At 44.5% G+C, this 18,797-nt stretch overlaps 1 protein-coding gene across 1 annotated transcript in view; it reads left to right on the forward strand.

Annotated features, from left to right (window-relative positions):
- LOC308578693 (uncharacterized protein) overlaps positions 1-8,802 on the forward strand; it is a gene marked incomplete at its 3' end in the record, with an annotated part of 45,975 nt that extends 37,173 nt beyond the window's left edge. The window contains exons 2-8 of the mRNA XM_081179165.1: positions 5,470-5,504; positions 5,704-5,820; positions 6,062-6,141; positions 6,839-6,941; positions 7,350-7,433; positions 7,790-7,894; positions 8,650-8,802. Coding sequence (XP_081035291.1) covers positions 5,470-5,504; positions 5,704-5,820; positions 6,062-6,141; positions 6,839-6,941; positions 7,350-7,433; positions 7,790-7,894; positions 8,650-8,802 — 677 coding nt within the window. The remainder of the gene's footprint in view (positions 1-5,469; positions 5,505-5,703; positions 5,821-6,061; positions 6,142-6,838; positions 6,942-7,349; positions 7,434-7,789; positions 7,895-8,649) is intronic.
- Between the last annotated feature and the right edge of the window lie 9,995 nt (positions 8,803-18,797).

Genomic DNA, 18,797 nt, shown 5'->3' on the forward strand with positions numbered 1-18,797 from the left:
TCTTAGGTTAATGTACTCAATCAGTACTTCTCCAAACATTTCTATTGAAATACAGTCATATCTCTTGTTACATTAGCTTCAGGTTACGTCTTTTCAGGTTGCGTCCCTCGGCGACCCGGAAGTACTGGAAAGGGTTACTTCTGGGTTTCGCCGCTCGCGCATGCACAGACGCACAAAATGACGTCGCGCGCATGTGCAGAAGCGGTGAATCGCGACCCGCGCATACGCAGACGCGTGTTGCGTTCGCAGACACAGGTTGCGAACGGGGCTCCAGAACGGATCCCTTTCGCAACCAGAGGTACCACTGTAATTTTGTACAATATATTCTTCGACACACTTCCATTCCTTTCTTAATTTTTGTTTTGATTGCATTATGATTGTCGCTGTCATCTTGGCTAATTCCATATATTGGTGAAATTTAATTTGCCACTCTGACAGTGAAGGAGGCTCCTCACTCTTCCAATTTTTGGCCACCAGTATTCTAGCAGCCGTTGTTGCGTAGAAAAATATTCTAACCTTGTCTTTGGGAATATTGTCTGAAACTAGACCAAGAAGAAATGCTTCAGGTCTTTTTTGAAAGGTTATTTTAAAGATTTTTTTAATTCCTCATAAATATTATTCCAGAAGGTCTTTATCTTTACATAATTCCACCAAATATGAAATAATAATAATAATAATTTATTATTTATACCCTGCCCATCTGGCTGAGTTTCCCCAGCCACTCTGGGTGGCTTGTTTTTATAGTGAGCCTTCAGCCTTTTTACATCTCCAACATGAATTTGTGGGTAGTTTATAAATTTTAGCCAGTTTGACCGGGGTCATATACCACCTATAATTCATCTTCATGATATTTTCTTTAATAGTAAAGTTTATATTGTATTTCCATAACCTTTCCCATCTCTCAAATCAAATTGCATAGCCCAGATCTTGTCCCCATTTTATCAAGAATTCCTTGGTTTGCTCATCTTTTAATTCCTTTAATTTAATCTTTTAATTTAGTTGGTAATACTGGAGCCAGCTAGTGCAATATACTTTTAGTTCTTCATACGATTTAAGTTTTAACTGTCCTCCCTCCTCTTCTATCAATTGTCTATATGTGGTTCTAATTTTGCCCATATTTTTCTTTTTAATTGAGAGTATTTCAAATTGGGCCGCCCACCAAGGGATTTTAGGTTCCAAAAGCCTATGATGTTTCCTCCAGACTTTAATTAATGGATTCCTAATAATTCACCATTAATTCTAAAAGTTTTTTTAACACTCTCTTTTCGGCCTTCCAGTGTCAGGAGTAAGTCATCTGCAAATGCATGACGTTTATAAGATATGTACCCCAGAGCAATCCCTTTTATGCTCTCATCTAGTCTTATATCTTGATTAAGTGTTTCTAAAGTTAAAATGAACAAGAGCAGGGAGAGTGGGCACCCTTGCCTTGTTCCCCTTTCAATCTTGAAGGTCTCTGACATGTCAGAATTAAGCTGATCATTAATTCTAATTAATTCTGGTGTGTGTTTTTCTTTTTGTAAATCTACCACAGAATAAAGTAAAATCGAGATTAAGGGGTTTTCTGAGGACTGAGGAGGGTGTGTGTGCTGTGTGCCCCATTGGTGCAGTGGTGCTGGTGGGACTGCTCTTTGGGGGTGGGGGACACAAAAAATAAGGGGGTTGAGGTGGGTTAGGTGTGGGGAGATAGCTCAGTCAGTAGGTCATGAAACTTTCAATCTCAGGGTTGCAGGTTCGAGACCCACATGGGATGAAAGATTCCTGCATTGCAGGGGGTTGAACCAGATAGGCCTTGTAGTCTCTTCCAGCTCTACATTTCTATGATTCTACCTTCTCCATGTGAAGCAGAGGCTCAGCCACTGAGCAAACATGTTTATATGCATCTACTGGTGTCCAGATCTCATGAGCTTAGCTCAGGGGTAGGCAACCTAAGGCCTGGGGGCTGGATGCAGCCCAATCACCTTCTAAACCTGGCCTGTAGACGGTCCGGGAATCAGCATGTTTTTACATGCGTAGAAGGTGTCCTTTTATTTAAAATGCATCTCTGGGTTATTTGTGGGGGCTGCCTGGTGTTTTTACAAGAGTAGAATGTGTGCTTTTATTTAAAATGCACCTCTGGGTTATTTGCGGGGCCTGCCTGGTGTTTTTACATGAGTAGAATGTGTGCTTTTATTTAAAATGCATTGCTGGGTTATTTGTGGGGCATAGGAATTCGTTCATCCCCCCCTCCCAAAAAAAATATATTGTCCGACCCACCACATGGTCTGAGGGATGGTGGACTGGCCCACAGCTGAAAAAGGTTGCTGACCCCTGTCTTAGATAGAAGAAAGGGTCTCTGAAACTCAGCAGAGTGCATCTTTAATAACCAGAAGGCATCCCTCCCTTTTCTAGGGTTTCCTCTGCCATATCAGCAACTTCAGGCCTTTCCAGATGCCTGGCAAAATGTGAGCTTTGTTTGCAATTCTGCAGCTTCCAATACCTTCTTGTTTAACATTCCTCACTCCAAATAAAGCTTTATTGTAGTTCTATCTTGTGTGAAGTTCCTTTACAATAATCACCGTCCAATTCCAGTTCTGAAGGTTTTCTCTCTGTAGAGTTGGAAGGGATCCCTAAGGCCATCTAGTCCAACCCTCTGCAATGCAGGATGGCCATCCAACCTCTCCCTAAAATCCTCCAATGAAGGAGAGTCTGTATTGTTCAACTATTGCTCAAACATGGATTTTAAAAATGTACTCTCCTTGTATATTTATTCCTTTCTATTCCATAAAAATAGTAGCAGTAGTTGCAATACTTGGCAGCCAGCGTTGAGCATGTCTTCCTATTTGTGGCCATGAACATGTATAAGCATGTGCATTACTCCTGGATTCAGTCACCTTTTATTTTCTAGCTCTAATCTACAGTAGCACACTAGTAATGGACAATACTACAACCAGGTGTCTGAAAAATAAGGTTTTTTTAAAACAGTTTTGTTAACAAAATTAATAATAATAGAAAATTGAATATTGGAAGCATCTTAGGTTTTTGGCTTATTTGGAGGCAGCAAACATCTTGGGTTAGGCCACACCCCTGTTGGCAGCCATTTTGTGACTGGTGCCCTTGGCACCTTTTCAAAATTCAGAATGTGTCCACAGACCCAAAAAAGTTGGGAGACGCTGCCCTATGCATAGCCATTTGACACTTTGGGAGTGGGCAGTCAGGGGAGGAAGCAAAAAGGTGAATACATCAAATCCCCTCCTAGTAGACAGAACAATTAATGGAGATTTCCTGGCTGGGAACATAACAGATACATGGATATTGGAAGGCAAGTTAGCTGTGAATTAGGGCACCCACCCAACCCAACAGGCACAGCAGAGGTCTTCTGTGCTATCCCCTGCTGCATGTTTGTTGATGGTGGCAGCCCCTGGGGCCAGCCATGAACAGGTGTGGGCAGGCTGGGGCTCAAGTCAAGCACTTTCAGCAGAACTCTCTGCAGGTTAACTCGGAAAGAGGCCCCACTGTGTCCATAAGAAGAAGCTTTTGGATCAGGCCAGTAGTCCATCTAGTTCAGCATCCTGTTCTCACAGTGGCCAACCAGATGCCCACAAACAGGACCTGAGCACAGCCACTTCCCCCTCCTGCTATTTCCAGCAACTGGTATTCAAAAGCAGTACTGCCTCTGACCATGGAAGTAGAGCACAGCCATCATGGCTAGTAGCCACCGATAGCTGTATTCTCTGGGAATTTGTCCAACCCTGTTTCAAAGCCATCTAAGGTGGCCTTCACTGACTCCTCTAGACGTGAGCTCCATATATCATGTGAAGACGTAGTTTCTTTTATCTGTCCTGAATCTCCCAACATTCTGCTTCATTCATTGTCCACGACTTTTACTGTTAAGACAGAGGGGGAAATAACCTTTCTGTACCCATGTTCTCCATGCCATGCACAATTTTGAAACCTCAGTTGGGTTGCCATGTTAGGAAAGGGTGCACAGAGGGCATCCTTACAGAACTACACTGGCTCCCCGATTTTTTTCTAGGCACAGTGTAATTTTGTGCAGAAATGCAGCCCCAATGACATTGTTGCAGAGGTAGGATGTTTCCCTCCTTTTATATTCAGGAATTATGTACTTGTGTTCTTTCATAGAAAGACGTTTCTATACTATGTATCATGAAAATGTGTGAATGTGCATGTCTTGTGGAGAAGGTTGCTTGTTCTTAGGATAAACAATGAAACAGGAATATAAAAGTAGGAAGTTGCACTGGCTGGCAGTAGCTCTCCAGGATTCTCAGACAGTGTCTTTTCTTTTCTTTCTTTCTTTCTTTCTTTCTTTCTTTCTTTCTTTCTCAGCCCTACATGGAGATGCCAAGGATTGAACCCAGGACTTTCTGCGTGCAAAGCAGAACTACTGAATTACATGCCTTCCCCTAAACTTGGGATGTTTGCGTGCTCTGCTGCATATAACAGGCACGTGGGAGTATCCCTCTCCTTTAGAAATGTTGCCGATTGAAGCAACTAGCCTATTAGTGAAACAGGGTTATGGAAATGAAGAGATATCGAAGCAAGCTGGCAGTCAAAACAACAGGTGCCTCAAACGTTTGAAGGAACACTCAAGAGGAAAAATATTTGCTGTCCTATTAAGTGGGCTGCCAAGATTGTTAATTTGGGACCTACTTGTTAGACCTAAAAGTGCATTTTATCAAGCAATTGTGGTACATTTCATAAAAGAGGAACAATGTAGGATCCAAATGGATCACACTAAGGATCCAAATGGATTACATTGGGCCAGGCCGTGCTGTGCAGCTTACAAGTTTTATACTAGCTTTATGCCTTCTGCAGAGGCTTCTTGAACTTTTGCGCACTTCTTTCCAGTTTTTGATAAGGCACTTGGAAACCTTGGCACTGCGATTAAAGGGAAAGCAGCCCGGCCACTGCGTCTAAACAAAAAGAGGGGGTACAAATTGTTTTGGAGAACCAACAGTGGAAGCACGCCAAAGTTTACTGAGGGAGATACTGATGATACGGAAGGGGCACTGATGCTGATTCCACTGCCGCTCCAGATGGCTTATGATCTTTCATAGGCTACATTTGTCTAGGTCCACCCACATAGATAGTGAAATTGGTTGGAAGTTTCAGTAGAAAGGTCCAACTCCCTAGTCCTGTTACTGGTGTGGGTAGTCTTTGGTCTACTTTTCAAAGTTTCTCCTGGCTTGCTCATATTGGCTTCACTATGTGTAGAATTCCTCGAGCTTTGGGTGAGTGCATTGAGATTGGTAACTATGTTTTTTTTTTAATTGACCTGATATACTAGGGGCTGGGTGAAATAGGGGGAGAGAGATAAGAGTTGTATTATTTACTTTGATTAATCACTTTGGCAATGCTACTTTCATGGTTTTGTAGAGTTGGAAGGGGTCATCTAGTGCAACCCCTTGCAATGCTTGTCCGTGTGAGAAATGCAAACAGATGGATGAAGCTTTCTTCCTCTTTCCATTGCAGAAATTCAGGTGCAGCAAGCTGACCCAATTCTAGAGGTTAGTGTCTGTGGGAGCAGGAGTGAAGACCTGTGCCCCTTGGCTCTGCTCCCTTGCTTCTGCTCCCCCCAATCTCAGGAAAATGCCTATTTTAGGTTTCTGTCCCCTGGAGCACCCCATTTTGCCCCCATGGCTTTCACAGTTCTGTAGTCTAGGAAAGTCCTTTCCTGATTGAAAGCCTGACTTTCTCCACATTCAGGGTCTTTCTGGGGATGATCTTTTCCTCTTCTGTGTGGCCTTCACCTGTGAAAAAGCCTATAATGAGGGTGAGGATAGAGTGGAGTATAATAAAGATGCTGTGTCCATGGTCATTTTGGTAAGTGAGGTTCAGGATGAAAAATCCAGTGGGGAGGTGGGCAGAAGGGGTGGGGTGGTGGTTTGGGAAACACTCTGGGCAAGGGAAGTTTGTGGGTCTGGCAAAGAAGAAGAATGTGCAGGCATTTGGGACAGGCATTCCAACTGCAATTGAAGTCAACCCCTGAGTCTGGGGCTGGAGCAGCCCCCCTGAATTCCATGGGGAACTGACTTTGCTCTTCTGCTCTTTGAACTCTTCTCAGGACATCATGGGGAGATGGACCCAGTTTCCGAATCCTGTGAGAATACTGAAGAGGGGAATGGAAGATATTATCTGCCTCACGTATGTTGTTGGCACTGTTTGTGTGTGTGTGTCTATCCATGGTAATTGGGTATTAGAAGTGGTGTGTGTGTGTGTGTGTGTGTGTGTGTGTGTGAGAGAGAGAGAGAGAGAGAGAGAGAGAGAGAGAGAGAGAGAGAGAGAGAGATGCTTGAGGAAAGGGCAGCCAGCAGTTGGCAGTATAGGGCAATGGAAGTTTCTTTTTTTTGAAAAAGAAAGAAGTCTTGATTTATGACTTTTATGCTTCCAGGGCTAGGTGTATCTCTCGCCCCCCCCCCCCATCTCATCCCTTCCTTGAAGGAAGCTGGAACTTGATGGGTCAATAGGGAGCTGTCTGGAATGGAGGGGGCTATTTACTCAGTGGGTCATGGAGGTCTCAAATTGTGGGGCTCTGTCTCAAGAGCCCTGATCCAACGGGGTCAGTCTGTGGGTCAGGCATGGTCCTGATTCTGGAACCTGGCTTGGTGTCTGCTCCCTCTGCCTCCAGTGCTAATGACCTGGGGGAAGCCAGCTGACCCCTTCTGAACTTAGTTTGAGACACAGCCCAGACGTCTGCTGGGCGGTGGTGGAGGGGGGCAACATTTCAGAAGAAAAAGATATAAGAAGGGCATGAGAGGGGCTTAAAGCTCGCAACACCCCTGGAAACCACCCACAGGTCTTTGGAAAACTCATCATGTTGTTTCTTGCTTCATCATGACAGTTTCATGAAACCTCCATTTATGCAAAGTAAGAAATCGGCCATCATCCATGGGATGCTTTTTCCAATTGCTCACACTTATGGACTAAATAATGCTGAAAAGGAGGTAAAGTCTTTGTAGCTTTGATCGTTACTCTTGAGTTTTGACTTCTGGTTCAATTTATCTCCTGAAAGTTTTGCACCATCTTTTCATTTCTTACTATTTTTTTTAGTGAGGGAGTAAGCTTAGTTGCACAAACAATGTTTTTGGTTTCACTGGTTTCCAGCTATTACACACAAGGATTTTTTAAATATCATCTCCAATCAGAAAGTGCATTTTGCCTCATTTTGTCAGTGAGCGAAAACTTAGTCTCATTTGAAGCTGGCATTTGTCTCTATTCTGCCAGTTTGCTTCAGTACCACCCTTATCCAATGCTAAAAATCTGTTAACTATTCTCACCCCCCATGTCTTTCCACATCATCTCCTCCTGTGAATCTGTGAATCCACCTCTGTGAAAATGGTTTTCACCACCAGGCTCTCAAGCAGCTGTTTCATGCAATGGTGAGGCGCCTGCTGACTGAGGACCCAACCGCTCAGTGCCTAAGAACCCTCTTGGAAGTAAGTGTGTTGGTGGGACGAGGGTATTGATTCAATTCAGCAGAGCCTGCTGGCATAAAAGCTTGATCAGGCAGCATCACAAACCAAGAACATGGGTGTCCCCTGACACGCTGGGGAAGGGCAGGCCACTCAGACCCTTGTCAAGGCCCTTTCTTCAGTCTCCACCTGGGTGCAGCAGCCGGGGGGGGAGCAAATTTGGGGCTGGGTAACTTGGGAGAAAGTAGTTCTTTTTTGCTGTTTGGAACAATGAGCAAAGAATCTCCCTCAGATAGTGGGGGAGACTTCTCGGTGGAAGCGGTAGCTTGCCTCTCTAGCCGAAACCAGCCCCTAAACTAAGGTCCTTTTTCCTCCCACAGGCACTGGCTTATTATTTCACCTTAGGGAACGCAGCAGAAAAGGATATGGCTACCAGCAGCACCCGCGCTTTGCTGGAACATGCACTGAGATTCATTAACCTGACTGTAAGTACTCTATTTTATGGCCCAGAGAGGTTTCTCAAGGTGGCTTACTGAAATATACTCAGAGTCCTACAGTGATTTCATGCTCTTTATTGCAGCTTGTAAAACAGTGATTGATTTCTGCCCCAAACCTCAGGATTTTATATAGATTATTTACACAATGAGTCCCGTCTGACTGGCTGATTCTGCTTCCCTCCTGGAGCCTGATTGGTCTTTTCCTGCAAGCCAATCAGTTGTTGCATTCTAGGCTCCTATTTGCCTATTGTTCTAGGATCCAAGCTTAGTACAGTGGTACCTCGGGTTACATATGCTTCAGGTTACATACACTGCAGGTTACAGACTCCGCTAACCCAGAAATAGTACCTCAGGTTAAGAACTTTGCTTCAGGATGAGAACAGAAATTGTGTTGCGGCGGCGCGGTGGCAACAGGAGGCCCCATTAGCTAAAGTGGTGCTTAAGGTTAAGAACAGTTTCAGGTTAAGAACGGACCTCCGGAACAAATTAAGTACTTAACCCGAGGTACCACTGTACTGGCACAAAGTAGCACTCTCAATGAAAGTGATATCCAAGCTTGGTGTCAGACAGAGAAATAATGTGGTCTCCCAGTATGTCCAGGATTATTCAGGTGGTATTTTGTGCTCTTCTTTGGTGTTGCCCTTTGGCCTCCGCCTACTAGGCAGCAGAGCCCACAGAGGTCCTAGGAGGCAAGGGAGTGAGGTAAAAAAAGGACCTGATTCAGGCTTTTCTTGACTTTACAGGCTGAGGCCATAAACAGCGTTCTTCCCCAGCAGTTCTCTGCACTGTTCCAAAGCATCAGAGAAGGCAAGTTGTCCATTCTGCAAGCACTAAACAAACCCACAGGGCTCACTCTCCACCCCAAAGCCATCCTTGGCAGCCTAACTGGGGTCTGAGGAGGGCTCACTTATTTGCTGTAGCACACCTGGTTCCTGTAACACAGCTCAGTTTGAAATCCCAGCCCTGCCTCAAAGCCCCCAAGCAAGGTGGAGAGTGAACAGCTGTTCCCAGATGCTATGGGAATGCTGGCTCCAAGTGGTGGACCCCCAATGGTCTGGCAATGGGGATGGGGATGTTGGGGGTGGGTAGCAGCCCCACTGGGCTTTGCCAGGGCATGGGAGGGGGCATTACCTGTCTAAGAATGCCTGGTGATGAGTCTGGGCCTGGTTGTAAGGAAGACTCACTTTTCTTATCTTCTTTTCCATCCAGCGGACATCCAGCCTGGAGTTGTGGATGTGTTCCCAGTACTGAATTACGAAGAATGAATCCTCTTCATAAACCAGATTGATGTGTGTGGTCAGAGATAAAGGAGGGATCATTGTCTGATGTTATAATAATAATAATAATAATAATAATAATAATAATAAATTTTATTTATATCCTGCCCTCCCCAGCTGAAGCCGGGCTCAGGGCGGCTAGCAACAATAAAACAGTACAACAGTATCTGGTGGATTTTCCCATTTTAAATAAAAAACCAATTTTGTTCTAAGCTTACATTTGTGATTTCTGTTCCATCACTTTACTTGCACCCCTGTGCTGTGGTTTGGAGGTTTCAGAAGAGACACTGCTGGCAACTTCTGAGGGTGATTTAGATCAAGTAAAAGGCCACTCAAGATGCCTCCCCAGTTGCTGCTTTGATTTTTTTTTTTTTTAAGAAATCCTGGAGCATCCATATCATCATGTGTGCCTACTTGAATAAGAGATTGTCTTTCCCAGGCTTCCTCAACCTCAGCCCTCCAGATGTTTTTGGCCTGCAACTCCCATGATCCCTAGCTAGCAGGACCAGTGGTCAGGGATTATGGGAATTGTAGTCTCAAAACATCTGGAGGGCCAAGGCTGAGGAAGCCTGGTCTTTCCTCTCCGTATGAGCAGCAGAACACTGTTCCACAGTGATGCCACCTGGACAGGAGTTGGGGAAGCAGAACGGTCAGGAGGGCAGGTGGCACAGCACACTGCGAAGCTTTGATGGGAAGAATCTGGCCTTTTTAAAGTCAGCAGGTTCAGACTTCCTCATCAGTACTTCTCTGGACTTGGGGGGGAAAGATGCAGCCGTGAAAAGCTGCAGAACAGGCAGAAGTATAGCAGGTGAAGGGTTTTTCTTGGGCGCGGTGGTGAGAAGACCTGGCCTGTTATGTGGCCCTGAAGGTACAATAGCCCTGCCAAGGAAATTATGTATGGTAACATGAGATGCTGAGCAAGAATACTTGAAAGCACTCAAATGGTTTATATTTTGACAAGGTTGCCTAAAATATGTGCCTGTGTCCTGTAAGAGAGAGAGAAAGAGAGAGAGGTGAGAGAGAGGAAGGGCTGGGTGGGGGAAAAGGCAGGCAGCCACACAGGAAGATCCAAGGACCTGTTCTGTTGTCCCTTCTGGAACTTGCTCCGCTGGGAAGAATTCCTGGCATTAATATGGTATGATTTTATTACTTATGCTAACAATTTTGTACATGATATTGTTCCTCCTGCAGCTTTCAGATAGATGTGATTAATCTTTTAGAATACTATCTGTATACATTATCATCATCATCACCATCCATTATCATTATTATTCTGCAGTCAATTTTTAATTCACTGAGCATCCATAAGTGTATACGAGGCTTATGCACACTTGCTCTTGTCCTGCTGCTTTTCCCTGTGGAAAACTACTCTTTAGTGCTCAACTGGGGAAAACAGCAATACTGGTTTTCCCTGGATTGCCATTTTTTCCAATCTATCACTAAAAAATTAGTTTTCCCTTGGAAAAGGAGCAGGGCAAGGAGGAAACTATATGGACCTGTGCTTTCTAGGCATAGCACAAGCCGACATGTGGATGAGTTCTAAGTGAGGAATGAAAAGGGAGGAGAGTAAGGGCTTACCCACACTTACGTTTCTTCCTATCTTTCCAGGCATGGTCTGCATGTTCTAGCATGTCATTTTTATTTATTTATTTTTGGTCTGGAGCTGTCTCTGTGAAAACCTACACTTTAAACTTCAATCTGAGCACATGTCAATCCACAGAAAACCCGAATTGTCATTTGCTTTAATTCAGATTTAAAGAGCAGATATTGATGGGGAAAGCTCGGTGCAAAAAGCCCACTCAGATACAGAGTGTTAAAGCATGAACCTCTGTTAAAAAGTGGGGGGGGGGGGTAGATATTGTTAGTTACAAGTTTAATGTTTTTGGTGCAGATTGTCCCTTTGGAGCACCAGGGGGATTCCTTTACCAAAGGAGTTTATCATCACAAGCATGCATGCACACACACACACACACCTCATTTCCATTCTAATCATTCCAATCTGTGAGCAGCCTCACCCGCCCCCCTCATTTGGGCCTTGAGGAATGGCCATAGGAAGCCCCCTCTGGCTTCAGCATTGAGGTCAGCGAGTGCTATGGGGCCCTAGTGAAAGTAGCCTCTCCTTTGTTTCCTGCATGGGTAAAATAAATGTGCAACTGTAAATGTTTTTATATTTGTGGTAATCAATCAGAGGATAATTTTATTGTTGTTAAAGATAGAATTCTGCGTTTTGCCAGGGAGATTTAGAACTTCAAGCTTCTTTTATGCTTTTATCCATTTTGCTTTTACATCACTTTGTTCAGATTCTTATACATTTCATTTCAGTTCAATATTTGTTAAAAGACGGACAATATTTCCTTTTCAATGACATTTTGTGAAAATTCAGGGTCTCAAGTTTGTGTTGTAGTTTATCAAGTCTGAGTTAACTTCCATTTCTGTAGTACACATTTAAAGCTCTGGGATACCATTTTAAACAGTTGTGGCTGCCCCAAAACATCCTTGAAACTGTAGTTTATTAAGGTTGATGTGAGAATTATTAGGATACGCCTATTCGTTTCACAGAGTTACAATTTCCAGAGTTCCCTGGAAAGTGGGAAGAGGAATGGATTGGTAAATAACTGGTTCTAGAGAAAGTTACTCTGTGAGGAGGATAAGGGGTTTCCTAACAACTCTCAGGACCCTTAACGAACTACAGTTCCCAGGATATGAGCCACTCCTAGGTACCTTCAGCATCCCCAATAAAATATTTGAGAGAGCAGGACCACCTCAAAGTTGATGGGCATCACCATTCAAATGGGTGGGTGGGTGTGGTGTCATGTGATTTGTTATGTGGGGTGGGGTTTACCTGCTCCCCCTCCCCAATATTTTATTCAAGTTGGCACCTCTGGTACCCAGGATACTTTTGGGGGCAGCCATCACTGTTTAAAATGGTCTGAGAAGTTGCCTTGATACTGGCAATTTTTCCTAACGTGTTTGTTTTGGGATTCAGGTAACAGGGATAAAAGTAATGTGGTCGTGTTCTGAGATAATGATGGGAGTTTAAGAACACAATAGGAGTCCACTGGACCCAAGAGTCTAGGGTTCAAATCCCGACTCGGCCATAAAGCTCACAGGATGACTTTTGGCCAGGTCTTGGGCTCTCGGCCTCCTTTACCTCATAGAGTTATTGTGAGTACCACCATGTGCACTACCTTGAGTTCCTTGGAGGAAAGGTGGGGCTTCCATGTAATGAAAAATACAACACCAAAAAAGACCCCTCGGAGCACAAAAAACATTTTTGAAAAAGATGCATGGAGGTGGTGAATGTAGGTGAGCACCCAGGTGAAGAGAAAATGTACATCCATCATACAAGGAAGCCCACGCATTAAAATGAAAAGGCAAGAACATTACAACTACTGGAATTTATAATACACAATGGCAAATGAGGAGCCACCAGGTAGCCAGCCATACAGGCGTGTTCCAAGTTGGTGCTGTAAACTGAATCCCAGTTGCAGCCTACCTTATTTCCTTCCATGCCTCTGAGGGATGCAAGATTGGAGAGGGGGAGGACTATGGGGGAGCCTCGATCTTCCTGCCTTGATTTCTTTGTGAGAAATAAATGAATGGGTGGGCCAAGGATTGTGCAGCTGCTTGAAGGTGACCCTGGCAGAGAGAGCTGGCCTGGAGCCCAGAGGCCATTGGGCCAGTCCTTGGCCAGGCTCCGACCACACAATTTGCTGTGGAATCCTGTGAAATGTTTCCTTTCCCATCAGACCAGTTCAATTAACTGTCTCCTTCAAAGGACTTTCTTTGATCCGCAGAGGTCAGAAAATATTGCTATCTCTTTTGGCTCAGTTTAAAATCTGAGGAAGGTATTCTGCCTCCCCTATTTCACATGGGGGGGTGTTTTGCCAGATGCTGCTGAAAGTAAACTTAGGGAAGAACTACTTTTTTCCTTTAAAAATGTTTAGGGGTACTCTCATTTTCTTGCTTGTATTGAAATACTGCCCCTCAATGAGGCCAAACTTAGATTCACACATGTTTAGGGGTATGCGTACCCCTGCCTCCCCCCCCAAAAAAAAGCACTGGGGAAGAGAGAGGAGACATCTTTAAGCCTTGTGTCCCGTCCCCCTCCCCAACCTTCCAGCCAATTTTTAAATATGCTCCTTGGTTATTTGACCCTTCTAAACCCAATGTTAGCTGTTATGTGAGCCAAAATCTTTCCTAGGGAGTTTTCTGATAAATTTTCTGAGTTGCCACAACCACTCAAAATATTCAAGAAAATTGCCCCCTTCCCCGAATATCGCTACCCACAAATCGAATGTGGAATTCTGGGAGTTCAGTTTTCACTTAGCCCTAAAATACACACCCCTTCTGTGCAAGGTTCACACCTGAACCTTTGGGTGCTCCCTTCCTTGGGTGCATTTCCAGTACCTGGAGTTGGTTTCCCAAATCCCAACTCCTATCAACCCCAGACAACAGGCCTGAGAGTGAGGAATAAGGGGAAGGAGGGGAGTTGGGATCCAGCAGCAACATCTATAAGCAGGGCCAGATTTAGATGAAGAGAGGCCCTAGGCTGCTCCACTTTGAGTCCCCTCCCCATCCCCCACCCTCACGCCAAGAAGAAAATGGAAGAGTGTTATAAACAAAATTGAGTGAAGCCAAGGATGGGCATTTAAAATTCTGCAGTTCTCAATTTCTCCTCTAAAGGACATAAGATGTTATTGTTAAATATCATGTTGATTTTTTAAAATGCATAAAATTAACACTGAAAAACTTTTGCAATTGCTGGACTTTGTAAACCTTTTTTGGAATAAGCATTATTTTTTAGGAAAATGAAGTTGTAATGTTATTCTTAAAAAAACACCTTGAGTTTACAAATTATATTGCCTGGGAAGTGTAAATAATATGACCATGATTACCTGACATTGGGGCACTTTTAGAATCTACTTTATGTTGTCATTAAAAAGTCAGTTTTAAAATACATATTAAGAAGTAAACTACAACCATCAATACAATAAGACTAAAATGTTTTCCCCCTAGCCTTCCTCATAGCAAAATCATACAAAACTTCATGAATATTTGTTTGTCTAAGTTGGTCACTTTCAATGTACAGAATGCTCAGTGCGGACAACCTCTCTTGAGACATTGTGGCCCTTAATTAATTTTTAATTCTTTTGAGTCTTGAAAAACTCCTCTCTCCTGAGCAGTTAGTGACCATAAGGCTAAGAAATAGCTGCACAATTGCTTCCACATTAGGAAAGGCCATATGAATTTTGTTCTTGTATATAATTTGATAAAGGTCTGTATGAGACAGAGAATGCTCTGCTCTAGGCCTATGGCTTTGTGTCATGTACAGGTGAAAGTGCAAAAGTTCATCAAGACGTTTCAGGTCAGTATCTTCTGGGTATGCTTCCATCAACAGTTCCAAACCCTGCTGAATTTCTTGCTTAGATGTTGTCAAATTAGCAAGAATGGCAAACAATTGTGCAACATCACTGTACACAGTATTTCTTCTTTTTAAATTGGCTTCAAGTGCATCTAATATAGGAATAAAGGATTTTATCCTAAACTTATCTCTTGAAGAAAGTGCATCTAAGGCATCAGGTGCACTTCTGTCATTTATCTGCCATTCCCTCACTCTTTGTCTCCTTGTTTTGTAGTTGACATTTGGCAAAGGTGGCTTTTGCTTGTTCTCAAGCTCATCAAAATCAACCCTAATTTTCCTTTTAAAATCCAGAAGTGAACTGTACAAACTTGCACAAGAACTCAATAACAGGTCTGATTTCTGAAGGGCTTTGCTGACCTTGTGAAAATGACCTAGCACACTAAAATATACTCAGAGTCGCAAAGTGATTTCATGCTCTTTATTCAGCTCATAGTGGTGAGGAGGAATGAATGAAAGTCCCCTCAAAGTATCTGCTTTATATACATTATTTACACAATGGGCTGCACATGATTGGTTAATTCTGGAATTCTACTGCAAGCCAATCAGGTTGTGGATTCACTTATATCTGGAGCATGATTGGGTGGTTCCTGCCAACCAATCATACTGCTGCATTGTTCTTGGACCAATCAGACTGCTGCATTCTGAATCCTATTGTTCTAGGACCAACCAGACTGCTGCAATTTGGATCCTATTGTTCTAGGACCAATCAGACTGCTGCAGTTTGGATCCTATTCAACTCAGTACATAACACACACGGTCCAAAAATGCAGCGCAAACACAGGTTCCAGTTCTTACATTTTCTGCAAAAGAAAGCTTGGGGCCTGGTTTTCCCTTCCCATTAACGTCAGAGTCAGGATGAGGTCCAGTTACCAACCTGTAGCCTGGCCTCCTGCCTTCTACAGGTAGTTCTGGATCCCTCCGTGGATCCCTTCCCACTGCTGCCTTCCCTGATCCCCAAGGCCTCTCTCTGCCTGTGGGCAATCTGCAGGGCATGCTGCAGGCACCAACAGGGCTCTGTGAAGTGTGAAAGATAGACTTCTCTACCTGGGAGGGGTGAGGCCAGTGCCAGTCACATGTGCCTGCCTTGCTCTGTTCAAGCCAAGGAGGAGGGAAGGAATGGAAGGGACTTGGGAGACCTTGCTTGCCTGGTCTATCTGCCCCATGCGGCCCCCCACTCACACTCTCCCACTGATTAAAGTGCAGTATGTACCACTACTGACCTGAACCTTGAGCTGGGGAAGGCTGTACAGCTGGTTGTTGACTCTCTGGGCCTGCTGGCTCTGGATTCTGAGATGGAAAATTCTGGGGTGCGAGGATACTCATCAGGGCGGTTAGCAGAAGAAGGAAGTTCCAGCCAAATACAGGAGCAAAATAGCGGTCAGTAGAGTGACAGTAGAGTGACCGTACTTTATTATTGCACAACAGGTCTCCACACAGAGTAAGAACCCCGAACATGGGTTACAAGCTCTTTGAAGACCTTCCCTCCCTACCAGGAATACATTTCCAGAACCATCATTCATACATCGCTGACACATCAACATGATGTCACAAGGAGGGAGGGGAGTCGTGAGGTTGCCCAAGTTCATCAACTTGCCTCAGTTCTCACATCAAGTTCTTAACACCATAAGTTCCCGCTACCTAAATAACAATAAAACTATCTATAACAATAAAACTATCTGGCCTTCCTGAGGATGGGCTATGGGAACACCTGGCCTCAGGAAACCCATCAACAGATGTTCATTGTTCCCCTCAAGGGAGGGGTGCTCTGTACTTGACTGTATATCCCAAGGATTATGGAGGAGGGTGGTATCCAAGTTGAGTACGTGACCTCTCCCTTTGAGGATTATGGAGGAAGATGATGTCCAAGTCCACCTTTCCTTTTGAAGCAAAACGTCATTGAAATAGGAAAATTGGTTATGGCATTGATTTTATGTGATTTTCAAAGGTTAGGAGTCCAGCATGGTCAAGTACAAAGGGATACAATTCTGACACTTCCTTGAAACAATGCAACAGGTTTGCCAATAGAAACCAGAAGGGATAAAATTTGCCAGCCTTCTCCATTAACAGTGCAAAGACTGGGGTTTTGAGGGAGGAGAGGTGTTGAGCGGTGACAAAAATGATTGCCAATAAGTGCCCCCCTTTATTTCTCCCCTTTTATTTCCATAACAGTCATTGAGTCTGTACTTTGAATAGTGACACCAGGGACCCAGAAGTGGCAGCGCTTGTCAGCCCAACCCCTGCACAGCCTCATCCGGGCTGGCCTTAAGGCAATTGGAGCAATTGGGCCAAATTGGGCCCCACAGTTGCCCTGACCTCGCATGAAGTCTTGGGTTTGCAATTTTGGGAGAGGGGAGACTGCAGCACTGGGGAGTGGGCTGGCTGGGGAGGTCCCCTAGATTTAGAGGCCCAAGTTGCCCTGCCCTCGCATGAATCTTGGGTTTGCAATTTTGGAGAGTGAAGACTGGGGAGCTGGGGAGCGGGCTGGCTGGCGAGGTCCCCTAAATTTAATAATAATAATAATAATAATAATAATAATAATAATAATAATAATAATTTTTATTTATACCCCGCCCTCCCCAGCCAAGGCCGGGCTCAGGGCGGCTAACAAGCAATAATAAAAACAATTTGAATGATTACAACTTAAAAACAAAATTAAAATATGGAAACATCAAAATATTAAAATGTAGCCTCATCGCAGGAGGAGAAAGGAAAAGAAAAAAGAGAGGGAAGGAGGGAATAAAATTGGCTCCAAGCCAAAGGCCAGGCGGAACAACTCTGTCTTACAGGCCCTGCGGAAAGAAATCAGATCCTGCAGGGCCCTGGTCTCATGAGTCAGAGCGTTCCACCAGGCCGGAGCCAGAGTTGAAAAGGCCCTGGCTCTGGTTGAAGCTAATCTAACTTCCTTAGGGCCCGGGACCACTAGAATGTTTATGGACCTTGAGGCTCTCCGTGGGGCATACCGGGAGAGGCGGTCCCGTAGGTATGAGGGTCCTAGGCCGTGAAGGGCTTTAAAGGTCAAAAGCAGCACCTTAAATCTGACCCTGTACTCTACCGGGAGCCAGTGCAGCTGGAAAAGCACTGGGTGAATATGCTCCCATGGCAGATACACCCCATGAGGAGCCTCGCTGCAGCATTCTGCACCTGCTGGAGTTTCTGGGACAGCTTCAAGGGCAGCCCTGCGTAGAGCGAATTACAGTAGTCAAGCCTGGAGATGACCGTCACATGGATCACTGTGGCCAGGTCAGGGCGGGAAAGGTAAGGGACCAATTGCTTGATGCGGCGAAGGTGGAAAAATGTCACCTTGGCTGTTGCTGTAACCTGCGCTTCCATGGAAAGGGAAGCATCAAGGATTACACCCAAACTCTTAAAGGAAGGCAATGGCGCTAATTGGGCCCCCGCAAGACAAGGGAGTTGGACCCTCATCCCCATGCCATCTCGACCCAGCCATAGGACCTCTGTCTTCGAAGGATTTAGTTTGAATCAGCTCCCACGAAACCATCCAGCCACAGCTTCCAAGCATCTGGTCAGTGTGTTCAGGGCCGAGTCGGTGTGGCCATCCATGAGCAGATAGAGCTGAGTGTCACTAGCATATTGGTGACAGCCCAGCCCAAAGCTCCGGATAATCTGGGCAAGGGGACGCATAAAGATGGTAAAAAGCATCGGGGAGAGATTGCGCCCTGCGGCACTGCACACACCAAGGAGTGGCGCGACATTTCCCTCCCTAGCGCCACCCTCTGTCCCCGACCAGAGATAAAAGAGCACAGCCAGTTATGGGCTATGCCCTGTATCCCCACTTCAGCGAGGCAGTGGTCCAGAAGATCATGATCGAACACGTCAAAGGCTGCTGACAAATCTAAAAGGATCAGCAGTCCTGACCCGCCTCGATCCAGTTGTCTATGGAGATCATCTGTTAGGGCAACCAGAGCTGTCTCGGTCCCGAAACGAGGAGGTTTTAGAGGCTTTTATGATTGCCTGGCTTTCAGTTTATTGTTTATTAGAAAATTGCATTTTAATATTAAATTGCATTTTATTCCTTTTTGAATATGGTGGTATAAACATGTTTTACATAAATAGGTAAAATGATCAATGCAAGTTTTAATCTACTTTTACTTTTACTCTATTGCTATTTTAACTTTTAAAAAGTCTTACACTATTATTGCTGTTAATTATTCCTAATTATTCCTACAAG

This window comes from Podarcis bocagei, assembly GCF_964188305.1.
Source record: "Podarcis bocagei genome assembly, chromosome: Z".
NCBI lineage: Eukaryota > Metazoa > Chordata > Lepidosauria > Squamata > Lacertidae > Podarcis > Podarcis bocagei.